The 14,808-nt window shown below is 32.6% G+C and overlaps 1 protein-coding gene across 3 annotated transcripts in view; it reads left to right on the top strand.

The window, feature by feature from the left end:
• Positions 1–14,808, top strand: part of LOC100367449 (mitochondrial mRNA pseudouridine synthase RPUSD3-like) — a 66,412-nt gene that overhangs the window by 49,533 nt on the left and 2,071 nt on the right. Inside the window, exons 6-8 of one of the 3 annotated variants that reach the window (XM_085496807.1) lie at positions 3,830–3,956; positions 6,811–6,911; positions 8,939–9,072. In XM_085496807.1, the coding sequence (XP_085352933.1) occupies positions 3,830–3,956; positions 6,811–6,887 (204 nt within the window). In that variant the 3' untranslated portion in view covers positions 6,888–6,911; positions 8,939–9,072. Of the gene's footprint in view, positions 1–3,829; positions 3,957–6,810; positions 6,917–8,938; positions 9,079–14,808 lie in introns of those variants that run through there. The other 2 variants (XM_085496806.1, XM_002730482.4) reach the window with 2 other exon arrangements.

The following is a 14,808-nucleotide window of genomic DNA, read 5'->3' as shown; positions in this document are numbered from 1 at the left end:
TCAACATTGAGATCCTGTCAGAGATGTACCATGTCCAAACTATCAAAATAGTTCAACATTGAGATCCTGTCAGAGATGTACCATGTCCAGACTATCAAAATAGTTAAACATTGAGATCCTGTAAGAGATGTACCATGTCCAGACTATCAAAATAGTTAAACATTGAGATCCTGTCAGAGATGTACCATGTCCAGACTATCAAAATAGTTAAACATTGAGATCCTGTAAGAGATGTACCATGTCCAGACTATCAAAATAGTTAAACATTGAGATCCTGTCAGAGATGTACCATGTCCAGACTATCAAAATAGTTCAACATTGAGATTCTGTCAGAGATGTACCATGTCCAGACTATCAAAGTGGTTCAACATTGAGATCCTGTCAGAGATGTACCATGTCCAGACTATCAAAATAGTTCAACATTGAGATCCTGACAGAGATGTACCATGTCCAGACTATCAAAATAGTTCAACATTGAGATCCTGTCTGAGATGTACCTTGTCCTGACTATCAAAGTGGTTCAACATTGAGATCCTGTCAGAGATGTACCATGTCCAGACTATCAAAATAGTTCAACATTGAGATCCTGACAGAGATGTACCATGTCCAGACTATCAAAATAGTTCAACATTGAGATCCTGTCTGAGATGTACCATGTCCAGACTATCAAAATAGTTCAACATTGAGATCCTGTCTGAGATGTACCATGTCCAAACACTTGGATAAACCAGAATGTTGACAAATGATTATGCTACTGTGATCATACAGTCTCCATCATCTATCCTTTTATTGCCAATTTATCCATCTGAATCATCATCTGTATGATTTCATGACCACACACATGATTTGCTGTATTCATATCCGCACATTTCAATGCACTTGGTTTGCAGGCGATATAATATGATTGAATTCAAAGCATGTCCATTACACCATTGATTTTATAAGGTACACTGAGTCCTAGTTTTGTACCTCTATCCTAGCAGCAACTTCTTATAATCTTACATCCATGGCTGGCTTTGCGATGGCAACTAATGATAGTTTACAGTGAACAATGGAGGGTGGCTTCCACTTCTGGTTTGCCTAATTATTAGCTATTTGACTAGAAATGATTACCTTGGGTAAGGATTTTGATTAACCCAATTGTTTACATAGCAACCAATGTATAATTATACAGTTCATTAGTAATACTACAACGATATTCACTAAAGCTATTTTTATTTTCATACTTTGTATGTATGTAAAGCTGTAATAACCATAACTACATGTACATGTATAGTTATGGGAACAACCTTGCTGTGAAATGTTCACCCTTTGAGTGCAAGATGGGTTTTTTCATCCAGAATTCAATGCAGATATTTTCACATTTTAAAAATTTTCATGAAATTTCATCATAATTTTGAACCATATGAACAGTTTCTTTTAGTGGTTTTTGTTTTTGATCAAAAAGTTTTTTTTTAAATTTATCAACATTTCATGTGAGGCAGAGCAGACTATACAAAATCTTTTTAGTAGATGGTGCCAAATGTTGACAATGGCACTCAAAGGATGAAATTTACCTGATAAGCTGTAAAATAACCAGGAACAAATGAAAATTACTTTTATTAAATTAAAATTAATATAATTAGAATATTTGTGTACACATGATTTTCCTGATGAAGTCTCAAATTACATATTGTGTAAACACAACTGATGTAATACACTCTGAATTGTGAAAATTGCACAAACTTATTTTGTAATCTTAGTTCATTAACAAACTTCTTGCCTCACATATGTAAACTTTAGTACATGTACATGTATCATAAAACTAACTTCACAATCTTGTGTACTGAGTTCCAGTTGCTGAGTTGTCTACTAGTATGGTTTTTAGTCCCCGTTCGGACGCAGTCCAAAAACGGGGACTTATGTTTTGACGTCTATGCGTGCATCCGGACCTGTATCTTAGAAATGCCTGGACCAATCACAATCAAACTTCACACATACATCATACATGATATCATACATATGCACGTCAATTTGTTTCATGATCTGATTCAAGATGGCCGAATGGCGGCCATTTTTGTGCTAAAAATCATCAAAATCGAGCGTTTCCCAGTTGTTTACAGATGGATTTTGTTCAAACCTAGTATATACGTTGGACAGTATAGGACCTTGATGCACATCATTTTGTTTTACGATCTGATTCAAGATGGCCGAATGGCAGCCATTTTTGTTCTAAATAATCATCAAATATCAAGCATTTCTGGCATTTATGGATGGATTTCGTTCAAACTTGGTACATACATTAGACATTACGGGTTCCTGATGCACGTCATTTTATTTTTCAGATCAGATTCAAAATGGCTGTCTGGCGGCCATTTTGTTTTAATGAATGGGTTTCCAGACCCATATGTCTGACTTGTTTTGTCTGATTATGTTCAAATTTTTAATATTCATTATACATCATGTCACAGATATACGGATATATTGGTTTGATGATCTTTTTCAAAGTGTGCTATTTTTGTGCTGAAAAAATCCTCGAATATCAAACATTTCTTGCATTTATGGATGGATTATGTTCAAACTTATAACACACATTAGACATTACAGGTTCCTGATGCATGTCATTTTATTTTTGAGATTGGATTCAAAATAGCTGACTGGCGGCCATTTTGTTTTAATAATTGGGCTTCTAGAGCCATATCTCTTAAATGCTTTGACTGATTATATTCAAATTTTATAAATTCGTTTTACATCATGTTATATATATATATATATTATATATATATATATATATATATATATACATGTGTTCAAAATGGCTGATTTTGAATGCTGTTCCATAGCAATATCTCGCAATATGGACAAGTACTTGTTTGACGATCAGATACAAATGTCAATCATTTTAATGTTAAAAAAATCATATTCCTGACATGGTTATATTCCTTCTATATTACTATAAACATAACTATATATCTTAAATTTGATAACTAACAGGGACTGTGCCATGCATGGCTTGTTAGTTTTTGAGATTCAAACAAAAGTAGCCAACTGGCAGCCATTTTGTTTTTATTAATGTTCATGCCAATTCCTCACTAATATTGCCTGATCTAGTTGATGTATATAATATGAAAAAATTGCCTCTGTGCCCCACTTTTGAAAAAAAAAAAATTATGAGACCTTGATGTCATTTGTGAGACATTCTCATGGGATATCTACCTGTAGTATCAAATTTTGTTTAAGGATTAATTTTTTATTACTCATTAGTCTTCTCATTAGCTGGTTCAAGATACTATAAAATAAAAAATGGAAATATATCTTCGCTCAATTTAATATTTTTCAATACACGCACACATTCATTTAATAAGGAATGTGAGTAATTGATACACATGTATGTGATATCACTATCAGTCATTGACTTTATGTTATATGTATTAAACTTAAAAATTTTTATTAAAAATAATTTAAACAGATATATAATAATATTTTTATTCCATACTACATGTATAGGCCACTGGCCCAATACAATGTGCAATAGTAGTACTTGTTTTTGAGGGTGCACTCTATAAGCAGGACAAAATAATTATCGTACTCTGAGAATCGTGTCTTGTTTCTCAAAAGTGAGGTGAACAAATTGAACTGTATTACGCACATTGCATGTATTAGCTTGAAATTTAAAGGGTTGTAGTCATCGCGCTGCATCCTGATCGATATGGGACTCATAGCGACGTATACCGGTACAATGCTTGTGAAATACATTGTTTATTTCCATGAAATTCCAACATGCGCACTGCAATGACCACTGCCCTTTAAGCCCTGTGACTGACAGAACGAATTATTAATCATTCTTCAGGTTTCTCCTATGAAAGACAGTTCAAAGAGAAGTTATAAAATGAGGAACACAAGGAAACTGCTAACTAAATACAGAGTTATTAGTGAAAGCAACCAGTGTGCACTAGTGGAGTTGATGCCCTTGAAAGGTGAGTATTCCTTATGCTCAAAATTTTTTTTTAAAAACAATGGAAATATACTTCATATGATACAATAGTAGACAAACAGTTTATTTCAAAAACTGTCTCATGTATGTGTGTGTTTGTTGGTCTCCAGTTTGTGCAATAATTTGTTTCAAAGTTGAATTCAAAATCTATACCCATATTTTCTAACAATCGTACTAGTAGTGCAACTCTAATCAAAGTGCACATTAATTAAAAATTGATTTACTATACACTGTTATCAAAATACGACTTATACAACAAGTACACCCCTACTACGGTGTGCGTAACAATGACTACTTCTATTTGATGCTGCAACAAACAATGTACCCGTATGCGATGAAAGATATTTTTTACAACTCTCAGGAAACAAAAAATGCTCATACATTAAGTGATTAAAGTATTGTACAAAACAGTGCAACACCTGGGAATACACCAAGATATGATATCTTTGGGTCAGAAGTTCAAACCTGTTAAGTATTGACCTTTGTAGTCTTTCTCAGTGATACTTGTACATGGAAAGATTTTGACTTGATATGCCCATCTTTATTTTTTTGGGATCTATCACGAATTTTATAGAACAATTGTCTAATAAGTTCTAATATGAACTGCCATGCACTTATTAGCAGTTATGAGAACGTGAATAAAAGCAATATTTTTCGCATTCACGCATTGCTCAATTATTTCAATGCCATTTATGAATAGATTATCTGTTGCCATTCTACAGATCTTGCTAACTTTATTTCCTACTTCAAATTGATCGCTTCATGAATAATTGTTAATAATCATATACTCACTGACATCATTTGTTGCTGTAATAATAACCGTCACCACAGCATTTGTAAAAACTATTGTGCTTTGTGAGCATTTAAAAGCTATCTGTTCCGTCAATCGGAGGTAATTCTAATAGCTTCACAGAACATAGTGGGTGCTTGCAATTGCATAATTGGAAATGAGCAAGATTATCGTCGCATTCAAAAACTGAAAATAAATTCCGTACAAAACACCGCAAAAGTCCCTTCTCGAAAATTAATTCCAGCAAAAATAAAGTATTCTACAGTATATCTCTTTAATTTGATAACTAACAGGGACTGTGCCATGCATGACTTGTTGAATAATACAATCATACACACTTTGATTTTTAGTTCAAAATGTCCACTAGACCAAGGTCAAATGTATTCACAAGGTGAAATCACAATCACAATGTTGTTTCTTCAGAAATTTGGATAACATCCCACCCTCTCCCCATTGCACATTTTATTTGCTCTTCGTCATATGACTCATCAAAAGCACTTTTTTCATTGATTAAGTAAATGTATCGTTTTCTGTGTGAACATCATTTACAGTAAAGCCACGCAGACTAGATATCAGTCACATAGATATTGCAAATGTTTGCTGTGTCTTGATCAATTAGCTCTTGGACATTAATTAATTAAATAGCCATGTAGCCACTCAATCATTTATCCAGCCTTGCCTTGTCGTATAAACAAGTGATTTAATACATCGATCACCAAAACGGGAATATATCATCACTGTAGTACTACGTACAATGACGATGACATGAGACAGCAGAGATGCCATTCCTATATGTAATTCCTGTATGTGATGTGTCGAGGAGTGCATGGTGTACTACACGTGCGAATTGATGCACTAGGTCACACATTCTGCATGCATGACTATGTTATTGATTGATTTTAACAGACAAGTTGTTTACTCATAGGTATCCAGTAGAAATGGTTTTATATACATGTAGTTTAACCCTTCGAGTGCCAAAAACAATTTTCGTCATCATTCACAAAATAAAATGTTTTAACCCGATTTTTTTCCCCAAAATGTTATTCAAGATCTGTAGCTAAGGGAATATTAAGTCCATCTGGTCCATAATAATCTAAAAATTATTGAAAAATAATTAAAAATAGTCAAAAATGTTGAACCAGAATTATGACTGGAAAAACTATATGCTCACCCAAGGATTGTGAATATGCGTCAGACACTTGAGCTAATTATGTTTGCCAACGTTTTTATCAATCTGGATAAGTGACTGCTCAAACATTGACAAATGTCACATCTGACATGCATGTTTGTCAGTGACTTGTTCAGCAAGAAGCATATCTGCTATATATAGTTACAAATATTCTCTTTTTCAATTTAATCATTTATTATTAATAACAGAGAAACATTTTTGAATTCAAAAAAACAGCAAACATTTTTTTTATGTAAATAACTTTAGCTGATGTACATTTAGATAATTATTGCACATTGCAAATTAAAAATTGATAGTAAAATTTATAAGCACTTATGGTGTACATTTGAGTGTTTCCTGATATTCAAGTTCAGTGTTAATATTTAGTGTTATAAACAAGTAGAGAATCTAAAATTAAATGGTTTTGCTGTAGTATTTGCAGGGTTAAGTGTATTTTTGTTGCGTTTCTTATGAACCGAAAGACACTAATTTGTCATGCTCTTACAAAAAACAAACATGTGCACAACTTTGAAGAATCAAAAGCAAATAGTGCCCTCTATGGTTGTCAATATTTAAGAGTGTATCACCTTAGAATGAACTCAATTGTACATGTAGATGTAACCACCATTTTACTTGGGACACAATCTGTCCTTATACTGTATATAGTATATATAATGTTTTGGGTTGAAAACATTTATTTTACAGCCCAATTGACACATGTAGTAAAATATTCTCTAAAATTTTAGAATTTAGTGACTGCCCATCCAGGGGACTTTAATAAACCTGGTGTTATTTGATTGTTCTTCCAATCCAGTATAGGAATGTTTAACTGTCTAAAATATGTACTGTTATCATTTATTGTATACCTAAACTATCCAGTTAATGTCCAGCATGAACCTAAGCTCCATACATTCACACAAGTTTACAAGAGAACTGGTGATGGTTGTGAACCATAACTGCCTCAGCACAAAGACTGTTGTGTAATGTAATGTATTTACCTCTCTGTAATTTACAATATATCTGCATTAAGGTAGAAGCCTACTCATAATTTTTGAGAAAGTGGTCATAAATCGCATGACAATGTTCATTGGTTTATTGTGTAAAATCGTGACACTATTGTCCCATGACACCATGAAATACCATTCATTTGTTTGTTAGTTAGTTACAGTGGCATATTTTGAGGAACTTTACAGTTCCATGGAGCACAATGTTAAAGACAAATTCTATTTTTGCCACTTTTTAATACTCAGATTTTTAAACTAATTGAGACCGACAAAAAGTACCCCAACATTTACAATATATCATTGTTTCATCCTAGGTCAACAGCCTACAATTTAAGATATGGCGTATTATATCTGCCATAGAAACCTGTGCTAAAATCGTTATAATAGCGCCAAAATGACCACTATTTTCTAAAATACAACCATCCTATTCTCGAAAATTGAGTTGGTGACCCCCAACTTTTTTTAAGTCAATATCCATATATTACTCGGAAGTACAATTTATTGGAAAAATTATTAAATTCTGAAAATTTGAAATCATGAGTAGGCTTCTATCTTAACCTACACTGTGAATGACATTATGGGAGTTGACTTAAATGACTGGTAGAAGTATGTGCAAGGCTGGGCAAATTTTGCGAAATAGTATTTAGAATTACCAGACATGCAATCGAGACATTGCAAGTTTCGTTTCCAGAAATATAGTTGGAATTGAAACAAAGGAGTGGCCTATTTATCCATGAAATATACGCACACATATCCGTAAATGTCATCCTGTCTTATCATTTATTGTGTGTGAGGGAAAACTATCTTGTACACAATCATAATAACTGGAAATGGTTTCAGAACGGGAAAGTGTTTTATTACAGTAAATAATTATGAACAAGAAAAAATGAAACTCTGAAACTAAGCCTAATATTATAACATGATCTGAAACAGGAGCTTTAAAAATGCTGTTCATACTATTTCTCAGATTATGCTCAATGATATATCTTCACTGTTGGACACTTTGAAAAACAATGTCTCTACAATTGTTGTATTAACTCAAATGAAAAGTGCGGAGTCACAGCAACTACTTCTAGCGAGTCACCCCTCTAAAAACGTCTTAAACCAGCTTAGGCCAATCATTAATGTGCAGGGTAATTACTCTGGCCAATGAGATTGAACTTTCTATGAAGCAGCAGTTTCCCTCTTTAAATAATCAAAAATACTCTGATACCCTGGAGAAGTATGTCCATTGTTTCACAAGAATGACTATTCCAAGGGATTTTCGTCTTCTCAATTTCTCAAGATAAAAGTCCCATGGTGGTTTTGTTTACAAGAACGAAATGTCTTTTGGCAGCATTTCTTGTACTAATTTCCATTGCACAAAAAAGCAGCAAATACTGTTACTGAAGCACAGAATTTGCATGTATTTTTCCCCAAGTCATTTACGCAAACTGCAAATCAAGTCTTTTACAGCATCCATAGTTATTGACACTTTGTAGCCACCTTGATGGATGTATTGTGACATATTTTGACCCCTGGATTCTGACGTTTCATACAACTTCAATTTTCTTTCATTATTTCATCCAAATTTCATGATATTTAATATTTAAAACCAACCTTCATTTCACAGTCACTCTAGTTTTCAATTTTCTAAAATTATTTTACTGATCAAAAGACTTATCATTCCCATCATGCAATGCCCCATAGTACTTCCTCAGACACAGCGGCGATTACCAACATAAATACAAAGAACCCTCGCTCTCGAGAGCTAAGGAATGAAAAGCAAACCTCCCAGTGTAAACAGAAAACCTTGCCCATTGTATGATAATACAACACATTAATATACATTACCCCAATAGTTCATTGTGACAAAAAGAAGTTAGATTTAAATGAGCACTTCTGTTGCTCACTCAAAAAGACTCTTGACTATAAGTTGAAATTATCTTAATTCTCAAGTACAGTATGTAATATGATTATAATTGCTTTCAATTTTTTTTTCTTACTCTCATCCTCTTGTGTAGCATATAAGGACCAACTAAGAGTTCACATGACAACTAAGCTCTGCTGTATCCTAGGAGACCATGTGTATTCCTCTCGCATTCAAACAATACTGGGAATTCCTGTTTTGATTGATGCACGGAATGCTATGCCCGGAACTCAGGTATTTACCATTTTTTCTTCAACATCTTGCTATCTTTTTAATGTATGTTTGGCTTTACTATAGATTTGGCTAATTTGTAATATTCTATAGCCGATGTGGTATGTATGTTACTGACACATTTATCAAGCACTTTTTAACTCCTATGTTTAAGCACAAAAGGATGTTTTTGTTTGCTGTCTGTCTGTCTCTCTGTGTTTATCTATGCAAATAGATTTGATTCATAATGGCTAGCTGACTAGATGCCTGTTATGATATTGTGTCCTTAACCATTTTGTTGGAACTAAGTACAAAGACATTATAATAAATACACTTGGTATGAGCAACACATATGATGCAAATGAACAAATGCAAAATGTTGATCTGGTTTATGTATGGATTATGAAAATTATTCCTAGAACCATCGACAATTTTACATTCTGTCACTATGAGTATATCAAAAAATGGTGAGTGAAATATTAACTCACCATTTAAGGTAGTCTAAATATTGCGCACTGGAAAATTACTAATTTTAAAATTAAATGTCAATTTTTTGAAATCAATAATATATATCATATCAGTTTTCATTTATGTCATGTCACCCATAAAACTGATATGAAGAAATAATTTCACCATAGTAACCAGTACAAAAATGCAAATTTTGACATTTCATTTTGGACATTTTGTTTTCTTGTTCAGTGACCCAAGTTTAACTATGTTCAGTTTCCTAATGGAATTAACCCATAATAATAAAGACAATGACATATCTTCAATTTGACCTGAACCTTTTCGTTATGCAAATGTCCACACAGTTCATTCACACTATGCTTTCACAGATGGGTGCAGTAAATTGAAGGCAGAGCCCCCACTTTTCTTGTTGTCCAGCCATGTTAGTCAGTTTCATTTTAAAATACATAATTTGCATATTCTGTTTCTGTCTGAAGTACATGTAATGCATTGGATACCTATACCCCTCAGGATTTCCAATATCACATTTATCAATTCGATGGTGACATTAATGATTGCAAATTACACGGCAGGCATACACTTAAATTGATGTGACAGTAGCTTTTTTATATGCTTCTTGCATCCAATCTGTCTGTATGGCGATTTGTTATGGAAGGTTTCAATTAGCTGTGGTGAGGTCCCATTCTGTGCTTATTGGGTACTTAACACGCAACTTTGTAAATCTGTCAAAGGAGAAATTAATATTAAGTGGACTCAAAAGAGCCTAAAATATTTAAAAAAAAAAAAAAAGCTTGGTGTATCCCATGAAGGCTTTACAAACTATAATCCTCTTTTTTCAAATCCACACAATAGGTTCACTGAGGTCAGGGTGGGCTTGTGTTCCTTTAATCATATAAAAAGCACTGGATGTGTATCAGTTGATTGCTGCTTATGTTATTGCTCAATTTCCAACAAAAGTATTTGCAGCAGATGAAAGTGACAGCTCAAATCCAACCAGTTTATACTGACACAATTATGTCTGTAGGGCACTTAATTTTTTTCATGTATTGGTCTCTTCATATTATTTGTCAGAAACATATTATACAATTTATAAAACTGCCTCATACAATGTACATTTATGTTGTAGTGATTCAATATTTCTATTTGTGAGTTTCGACTACCCTGAGTATTTCTGTCTAAAATGAATTCCTTAATGTTTTGTCACCATTGTAAAAAATTTTCATGAAGTACTCCTACTGCCTATTTTGTTGTTGATGCTGATTTATATACTCAAACATAACTAAGCTTCAGAATTAGTGTAAATGTTCAAAGGTTGATATATATTTAAAATTGTTGAGCAATTCAAAATGTTGTTAAATATTCAAGATTGTTGAGCAGTTTAAAATGTTGATAAATATTTAAAATTATTCAGCAGTTTTAAAAGTTGATAAATATTTGAAATTGTTGATCAGTTTTAAATATTGATATTATATATATATATATATATCTAGTTTTAAATATTGATATATATTTAAAATTGTTGAGCAATTCAAAATGTTGTTAAATATTCAAGATTGCTGGACAGTTTGAAATGTTGATAAATATTTAAAATTATTCAGCAGTTTTAAAAGTTGATATATATATTTGAAATTGTTGAGCAAATCAAAATGTTGTTAAATATTCAAGATTGTTGAGCAGTTTAAAATGTTGATAAATATTTAAAATTATTCAGCAGTCTTAAAAGTTGATAAATATTTGAAATTGTTGATCAGTTTTAAATATTGATATTATATATATATATATATCTAGTTTTAAATATTGATATATATTTAAAATTGTTGAGCAATTCAAAATGTTGTTAAATATTCAAGATTGCTGGACAGTTTGAAATGTTGATAAATATTTAAAATTATTCAGCAGTTTTAAAAGTTGATATATATATTTAAAATTGTTGAGCAATTCAAAATGTTGTTAAATATTCAAGATTGTTGAGCAGTTTAAAATGTTGATAAATATTTAAAATTATTCAGCAGTCTTAAAAGTTGATAAATATTTAAAATTGTTGATCAGTTTTACATATTGATATATGTTGGTCAGTTTTAAAAAATGTCTTTTTTTCCCCAAATTACATAACATTAAAGACACTTTCACTAATCAGATACATGTAAGTGCAGCTATTCTCTATTTAAAAACAACAATACTAAATCTGAAATCAAATAATTGTTTATTGCCCATAGCTACCATGGAACCCCCACTTTTTCATTTTAATTTCTCTTACACTTTGTTAGTCCCCGTTCAGACACATTCCGAAAACGGGGACTTGTGTTTATGTGCATGTGCACATGTATGCATGTATGTGCACCTGTATCTTAGAAATACCTGTACCAATCACAATTAAACTTCACACATACATCATACATGACATCATACATGACATTATACACATGCACATCAATTTGTTTCACAATCTGATTCAAGATGGCCGAATTTCAGCCATTTTAGTACTGAAAATCACCAAAATTAAGCATTTCTCGGTTTTCAGATGGATTTTGTTCAAACTTAGTATATACATTGGACCTTGTTCATTTTGTTTTTCAGATAAGATTCAAAATGGCGGACTGGCGGCAATTTTGTTTTAATGAATGTGGTTCTAGTGTCATATCTCTGACTTGCTTTGACTGATTATGTTCAAATTTTAAAGATTCATTATACATCATGTCATAGATATACAAATATATTGGTTTCATGATCCTATTCAAATTGGCCAAATGGTGGCCATTGTTGTGCTAAAAAAAATCATCAAGTATTTCTGTCATTTATGGATGGATATCGTTCAAACTTGGTACATACATATTAGACATTATGGGTTCCTGATGCATGTCATTTTATTTTTATGATCGGATTCAAAATGGTTGACTGGCGGCCATTTTGTTTAATAATGAATGGGCTTCTAGAGACATATCTCTGACATGCTTTGACTGATTATGTTCAACTTTTATATATTCATTATACATCATGTTATAGATATATACATGTATTCAAAATGGCTGATTTTGTTTTTGACTCCCATGTGTGAAGCACAAAATGGGAGTCTTTGCAGTTAGTGTGTCTGTATGTGTGTATGTGTGTATGTGTGTATGTGTGTGTGTATGTGTGTATGTGTGTGTGTATGTGTGTATGTGTGTCCGACTGTTCCACTGCTATCTCAAGAACCATACATCGGTTTTTGATGAAACTTGGTGCATAGATGCTCTGGGCCAATGCGCAGATTTGATTAGGTTTTGGTAAAAATCCATGCTCGTTAATTACCTAATTTGCATGATAATTAGCTATTTTTTAGTGGTTCCATGACTGTACCACTGATATCTAAACAACCACTCATTGGATTTTGATGAAACTTGGTACATAGATGCTCTGAACTAATGCTAGGTTTTGATTAGTTTTTGGTAATAATCAGTGGATACTAATTACCTAATTTGCATAATGATTAGTCAATTTTCGGTTTTTCCACTGATATCTCAAGTACTAATCATCACATTTCAATGAAACTTGGTACATAGATGTCATACGACACTGCACAGACCTGATAGTTTTTATGGTAATATCAGTACATATTAATTACCTAATTTGCATAATTAATTAATTTTCAGCATTTGATATAAGTAGTTAGCATTACATTTCAATGAAACTTGGTACTTACATACTCAAGGACTATGCAGAGATTGATGGTTTTCGATAAATATTTGTGCATATTAATCACCTAATTTGCATAATTAGTTAATTTTCAGCTTTTCCACGGGTATCTCAAGTACTAATCATCGCATTTCAATGAAACTTGGTACATAGATCCTTTAGGACTATGCAGAGACCTGATTAGTTTTAGGGTAAATAATTGTGCATATTAATTACCTAATTTGCATAATTAATTTTCAGCTTTTCTACTGATATCTAAAGTATTAATCATCACATTTCAATGAATCTAGAATTATGCAGACCCAATTAGTTTCCGGTAAATATTTGTGCATATTAATCACCTAATTTGCATAATTAACCAACTTTCACACTGATATCTCAGGTACTATACATCACATATCAATGAATGTACATGGATGCTGTAGGACAATAGACAGACCTGAATAATTGTGGGTTAAAATCTGTACATATTAATTACCTAATTTGCATAATTAACCAATTTTAAGCTTTCACACTGATATCTAAAGCACCGTAAAAACTCCAAAATTTCGACCGGTTTTAAATAATTGGTGTTAGAAATGTGACGTGTTTTTAGAGTCAAAATTAAGGTGCATTTTCGGACGGTCGAATTTTTCAGAATAGAAATCAGCAAATGAAAAAATGGAGATGATAGACAGTGTGCTTCATTAGTTTTTAAAAAATGCAATGTCCGTCAATTGACGTAAACTTCCTCATGTTTCACGGTAAAAGCAAAGGTCGTGGCCGAGTTGTAACTCAAAATCTAAACAAAGTCATCAATCAGTGAGTATTATGACAAGCAAAACAAAACATCAAGACGCGGAGAAGAGGTCAGCACAAAACTAATAGGTCAAAAGACAAAGCTGTCTCGCACTACCTAGGAAAACTTGCGAATGTTCGAAGTACAGGTACCCATTGGACAAAAGATACATGGAAGTTTAGCAAACTATCTCCCCGACCCAGTGCAATGTATCCGGTTAGAATCAAAGCTCACGTGTCCCTTATTTGAGGGACCAAATTCTGCCGTAAATTCGCCCTTGGATTAAAAAATAAAATGGGATTTAAGAAAATAAAATGGGACTTTTAAGGTGTATTTTGGCGTCATTTTTTGGACATTTCAATCAATCCTGCCGGCTAAAATAGAGTAAGTTTTACCGTGGTCATTGACGTCTGTCTATTCAAGAGTACACGTGTATGATTTTTATCGTGACTAGCGTGAGCGGGTAAGCTTCCTTTCGAGAATGAGCTGTTATCACTGTGAACAATGTTAAATTATTCTTCAGATGACCAGTTTATTTTTTAAAAACAACTAATTTTTTTATTTAAAAAAAATCATGCCGTTTTCGCATCAAAATCCAAGCCAAAATATCGTACTACAACACCAATCTCTTCCGCATTGCGTTCAATAACATTAATATATTTAAATAAGCTATGGTAATTTGAACACGTTGACATCATCCAGCTTTTTGATTGGTTAATTAGCGATTTGACCTATTTGACCTAAGAGAACATGGCGGATATCCTACAGCATCAAACGTTTATACGAGACCGGAATCATTCGCTTACGATGAAACTAAGTTGACTTTTATTTGTATT

Source organism: Saccoglossus kowalevskii, chromosome 3 (assembly GCF_978046115.1).
Source record: "Saccoglossus kowalevskii chromosome 3, keSacKowa6.1, whole genome shotgun sequence".
In the NCBI taxonomy this organism is placed as follows: domain Eukaryota; kingdom Metazoa; phylum Hemichordata; class Enteropneusta; family Harrimaniidae; genus Saccoglossus; species Saccoglossus kowalevskii.
The sequence above is the reverse complement of the archived record's forward strand: the minus strand, read 5'-3'. Positions and strand labels throughout refer to the sequence as shown.